Genomic DNA, 5,986 nt, shown 5'->3' with positions numbered 1-5,986 from the left:
TAGAGATTTTGTCATGTACAAGCTCTCCAACTTCTGCCACAAACTAGCAGCAGTTTTCTCATCCGACACTTCGATGATGATCTCGTCTGCTAGACACAACAAAATTGCTGAGAACGCCTTCTCTTCTAGAGTCTCCAAATCAGCTGTTTCAGATTTCTTCTCTGACAATGGTCCCCAGATGCCTTGTTGCTTCAACAACGCCTGCATCTTAATCTGCCAAAGACTGAAGCTATTTCTCCCATCAAACTTGTCGATCTTCGCTCTTATTCCAGACATCTTCTCACTAGATCACAACCCGAAGCTCTGATACCAGTTTGTTGTAACAATTATGAGAAGAAACAGATGCGGAAACAGATGAATAAAAACGATGTAACAACGACACAGAGATTTAACGTGGTTCACCAACTTGGCTACGTCCACGGGCAAAGAGAGATCTTATTATTGGAGGCGATATTAAGTTTACAGAGTGCAAGTTTATGGTTACTTCGAATACAAGATATATATAGTAACATCTCGCATCTAAAACCCTAGACTAAACGGACTCATGGGCTTAAGTCCACGATCAGATGTAACATCCATAATAACTTGATGCAACGCTCTTGATGCAACCGAGTCGGTATGATGTACGTGATGTAACATCCATCGCGTAGATGTAACATCCAGATTCAACGCATATCAACAGTTTCCCCACTCCATAGAGAGGCTGTAATTAAATAAATTTAGCAAGCCAGGCCAAGCAACGTACGAGCTGAGAAAGATCCAACCCTAATTATATCCTCTCAGAGACCTAATTCCTTTTGTTTCTTGACATAAAAATACACACGCATCAAAAAACAAATGGATTAACAAGTTCTCAAAAAATAATTAGTGGGTAAAAAATTTGAAATCATCTATAAGATAGGGACTATTTAACAAAATCTAGCAAACTATGTGGAAACGTTTACACAAAGTCTTAACTCTGAACTGACCTAACTTTCTCCCAACTGTCTCATTAAATATATTTCTTCTTCTCTTATTGCTTCCTGAGAAAATTTCAGGATCGATTCAACTACCAAAGACGATATTTTTTCTTCTGGACTCTGTATAATCAATTCTTCCTCCTTTCTTTCAGCGAAGGAAAAATGGGGCAACAGCAATCGAAAGGGAAATTGCTGTTTGAGCAAGTGAGCTACGGTAACTCTGAAGGGATTCAATCTCTTCATTGTGAAGGAGCAGACCTCGAGGTTCAATTCCATTGATTGATTGTTATTGAAATGCTCGTAAATTAGGGTGTTTACGTAATTTGTGTGATTTTGGGATTGTAGTGGATGGATAGAGAAGGGAAAACGCCTTTGATCATGGCTTCCATGAACTCTGAGCTTTATGCCGTCGCCGAGACTTTGATCGAGTTAGGCGCTAATGTCAATGCTTATTGTCCAGGTACTTAAGAGCTGGTTAGGATCATAAAGAACGTTGAGTACTTATAGCTAACGTGGTTTCTCTCTCTCTCTCTCTCTCTCTCTCTCTCTTGTTGGTTATAAGCTCGCCATGCAGGGACTCCTCTGCACCATGCTGCTAAAAGAGGTTTTGAGACTACCGTTAAGTTACTTCTTTCCCATGGTGGTATGTGTTTATTATCTCTTACAACTTATACTTTGAGTTTGATACTCCCTAGTTTCTAAATTTTTGTTTCCAAATAAGTGTTGTTTTAGAAAATATACAAATTAAATGTTATCTTAATATGTGTGCACAAATCTAAAACAATAATTGAACTAAAACGGAAGGAGTATCTCATATGGTATAATCCCGTCTTTGGTAGCAAATCCACTTGTTCTCAATGATGATTGCCAGACACCACTTGAGGTCGCTAGAGTCAAAGGGTTCAGCAATGTTGTACGTGCCATTGAGGTATGATCATTTGTTGTTGCTGACTTGTAAGTGATAGATATGATTGTTTTGTGGATTGTTAACTATTTTGGGTTTGTTTATTCTCTGTAGAGTCACATCTGCTTATTCTCTGGTTGGATGCGTGAGTTTTACGGCCCTGCCATTCTTGATTTATTTGCTCCTCAGCTTCTTTCAAGAAAAGTGTGAGTATCCACTATACTTCACCCTTGTCTATCTTTCCTTTCTGTGCCATACTCTGCTTGTGTGCACAGAAAATGAATTCTGAGGAAAACGTTTTCCATTTTGCACATGGCTACTTATGAATCATCTAAAGATTATGATTTGCAGATGGGTAGTCATTGTACCAACTGGTTCAAGAAATCCTGCAAAGCCTTTCAAGTTGGAGCTGGTTATATATGCTAGTTTGCAGGTACAATGATCATCACTCTTAACAATTAAGAGAACAAGTCCGGGACGTTTTACTTTCTATGTGTTTGAGTGGTAATGATGTAATCTCAGGATGCACAGCCACGCGCAGTGATGCCGTTGTGGAAAGCAAACTTGGAGGAACCAAAAGCAAAGCAGTCTGATACTTCAGTGATTATTGTCGAGAACTCCACAAGTAAATTTCTTGCTATGCTTTTAATATGTTGTTGACATGCAACCTCTTGCTTTGTGGTGGATTATGATTGAAATTATTCTGGTGGATAGTTCCAAGACGCAGGAGGCAGAGAAGAAAACGTAGGCATCAAGTAGTTAGGCGTAAGTCTACACTGTTTAGTTGCTAGCAACCATCTTTAGTTCATATCAGAAACTTTTTACCTTCATGAACTAAATAGATCTCTGTTTTATCTGATCTTGCGTTAAAATATTTTGTAAGCTTTTCTTCTCTTTTATTACAGAAATACGTCTTAGACTCGCTCCATCCATTGAAGGTGACGAACAGCAGCTTAAATGGTTTTGTGATGCATGTAAAGGAATTCCTCAGGTGATTGTCAAAACAATATTAGCCAATTTAATGTTTCATTTCATCGTTCTTTGTATTATATAATGAAACATTAATGGAGTTAAATATACAGACAACATATCCTTCAAACTTTCTCCAAACAGCACCGTCTGCGCCGCCACTTCATCATGCTATGAGTGAGACACCAAATGCCAATCACCATTCCATTGATGAAGCAAGTTCCTCAACAACACCACCTCCTCCTCCTCCTTCCTCAGGGAAAGCAAGCACCTCGGGTCTCAATAGCCATGAAAGTGTTATTGTACATGAACCTTCACCATCAGCTCCTCCATTGACAGATGATGATGATGTACAAACCTTAGCGGATGGTCCAGTTCATTACCCAACAATCGATTCAACACCTGTAGATGTCTCATCTTCGTCTCCTCTACCACCTTCAGCAGAGGGTGAAAAGAAAGAAGACGGGAGCGCTGGACAGTGTTCTGTATGTCTCGACGCTCTATCGGATGCGGTTTGTGTCCCGTGCGGACATGTAGCGGGATGCACGTCGTGCTTGACTGAGATCAAATCCAAGAACTTGGGATGTCCGGTCTGTCGGGCCAAGATCGATCAGATCGTTAAAGTGTACCGTGTCTGAAATAGATACAACTCACATGGGATGATCTCTCTCATTCATTGTGTTGTGAGATTAAAGCTTTCTCAACCATTGCAACTATCTTTCTCTATTAATCAACCAAGATCAAGAACCATGTTTCTCTGTGATTGTTAAACAATACTTTTATACATTGAATTTTAAAACAGTACATATGGTTTTGTATGAAAGAAGAATGTAAAAAAGTATGCGTACCATATTCTATTGTAGTTTACAATTGATTGTATCAATCAAATATATCTATCTATATCTATCACATATGTATTAATTCTGGAGCATTGGTTTACATGATAACCTTGAAATTCAAGCATGTTTCTCAAGTTAAGAGGGCTCCTCAGACTTTTTTTTAAATTGGACCGACTTTACTAGGATTATTTAAAATAGTGACATTAAAGACCACTTAATAATTTAATATATTTCATCAACTTTGAATATGGAAATATATATATATATAAAGTTAACTTTTACATCTTCTTTTTGTAACATGTGTCCACCTCTAAAATTTACATTTTTTGCTTGTTTGAACTCAAATCCCCTATATATTAATTGAGAATCATTTAAAAAGTTGTAACATTAAGTTTGTATTAATTAAAAAGAGACTTTGCTTAGGTCTCACTTTATTATGATGACAATTTAACTTACGTGGCAGCTTAAGAATCAATTGAAAAAATATATTGGTCCAAATCTAATTACTAGGAAACATTATATTAAACCAAAATATAAGAAGCATGTATTATTTCCTTAAATAAAAGCTACAGAATTACTTAATATGATTAACATATATATGACAATTAATGATTATTGATAATAAGATTTGATAAAAAATTTCGCATCCTTCTTCATTTTTGTTTAATTTTATATTATTAAAAAATTAAACAATAACATTAACCATATAATAAAAAATTATATTTTTTTTATATGTTATATGCTGAATTTTTTAAAATGACTTTAAATTACAAAAATGAGAAAACTTTATATTTTATATTTTAAATTTTTTTAAACAACATTAAATTACAAAAATGAGGAAACTTTATATGTTATATTTTTTTTATATGTTGGATTTTTTCTTATATGTTATATTTAAAAAAATTTAAATCGACTTTAAATTACAAAAATGTAAGTTTTCCTTAAGCATTCGACTATAAGCATTAAAATGACATGTATCAATTCGATGGTTGATCTGAAACCTTTCAAAACCATATGAAAAATAAAGGTCAAAATAATTCAATTGTGGAAACAGTACTGTTCACTGTTTTCAAGAATGTATTCAGTGGAAAAAAATAAGGTTTTTGTTATAATTTGTTTAATGTCCAATCCGATCAACCCATGATATATTAATTATAGTTTAGTTCCACAATTTTTAATAAAAATTGAACTGGTCCATCGGAAAGAAATTATATAATAACAACAAAAAACATTGTATATGTATAAATAAAATGATCAAATATATAAAAACTGTCGATAATATATATAAATAAACTCACCCTGCGCAAGGCGCAAGTCTTATCCTAGCTAGTATTAGAGTAAACCACCTATTTCCACACCAGATGTATCATATAGTAACAATTCCACAAAATCTTCCAACCTCGATCTAGTTCCACATATTATAAGTACTAGGGGCATTGTCCCCGCGCAAGCGCGGGGTTGTGGACAAAGTTCTTGTTTCATCTCAATATTTGCTAGGGACGTTATTGTAGTTGTGAATTTTGCGTTTGAGTTGTTTTTCAAGTTTTTTTTATTGTTATAGGGTTAGAGTTGTGATGATGAACTGTGTATGCATTGTTCTCCACTTATGAATGACTAAACTGTGTTAGTAATGTGATTGATATAGTTCATGTTGTTGTTTGCTGTGTCACTGTGACTTATTGTTTGTTTGTCTTTTTAATTTGTTTCTTGTACTGTTGAGAGTACATAAATTATATTAAAATTGTTGGGAGTACCTATTGTTTCTGGATATTTTTTCTCTAGTTTAGTTGTGTAAGTTGTGCGTATTAAGTAATAATTTTTATTATCCTTATTATGTTTGTTATATGTTTTTATTTTATTTTTAAACTTGTTGCTCTTACCGGACCTTTAAAACAAATACATGAAGACTTGTAGAAATAACTATAAAATGAGTGACAGTTTTGAGTATTTGGGCTTTAGTGAGTTTTAAACGAATTTATGTATTTCTCATAAGAAGACAATAGCATTGGCTTGTTGACATTGGGCATGTAAGCTATTTTTATAAGACAAGAGGAGTGAGCAGGTAGAGTTGTTGTTGCCGCCTTTGTGTCTCTTGTATCTCTTGTTATGGATGTGTTTGTTTATCTTTTATTTGATGGGTAATATGTAAACAAAAATCATTGTTAGTTATATTTATCAGAGTTCATAACTTACTCTGTTTTTTTTTTTGTTTAGGTAATTTCACTGATCTTGGTTGTCTTCTTCGTCTTCTTCGTTGCGAAAGTAAGTTTGTAAATTGTGAAATAGCTGGCCGTGTAGTTTGTATTTGTTTAGCT

The 5,986-nt window shown here is 34.5% G+C and overlaps 1 protein-coding gene across 2 annotated transcripts; it reads left to right on the top strand.

Moving 5' to 3' along the window:
• The first annotated feature begins 1,018 nt into the window (after positions 1 to 1,018).
• LOC106316949 (putative E3 ubiquitin-protein ligase XBAT35) lies at positions 1,019 to 3,755 on the top strand. 2 transcript variants are annotated; one of them, XM_013754823.1, is made up of 10 exons: positions 1,019 to 1,223; positions 1,305 to 1,419; positions 1,534 to 1,602; positions 1,799 to 1,887; positions 1,978 to 2,069; positions 2,215 to 2,296; positions 2,386 to 2,488; positions 2,578 to 2,628; positions 2,769 to 2,854; positions 2,946 to 3,755. In XM_013754823.1, the coding sequence occupies exons 1-10, from the start codon at positions 1,122 to 1,124 to the stop codon at positions 3,468 to 3,470; spliced, it is 1,314 nt and encodes a 437-aa protein (XP_013610277.1). In that variant the 5' UTR covers positions 1,019 to 1,121; the 3' UTR covers positions 3,471 to 3,755. The 2 variants fall into 2 exon arrangements, with proteins under 2 accessions (XP_013610277.1, XP_013610270.1); XM_013754816.1 differs by having other exon boundaries at positions 1,522 to 1,602.
• The last annotated feature ends 2,231 nt before the right edge of the window (positions 3,756 to 5,986 follow it).

This window comes from Brassica oleracea, chromosome C1 (assembly GCF_000695525.1).
Source record: "Brassica oleracea var. oleracea cultivar TO1000 chromosome C1, BOL, whole genome shotgun sequence".
Taxonomy (NCBI): Eukaryota; Viridiplantae; Streptophyta; class Magnoliopsida; order Brassicales; family Brassicaceae; genus Brassica; species Brassica oleracea.
The sequence above is the reverse complement of the archived record's forward strand: the minus strand, read 5'-3'. Positions and strand labels throughout refer to the sequence as shown.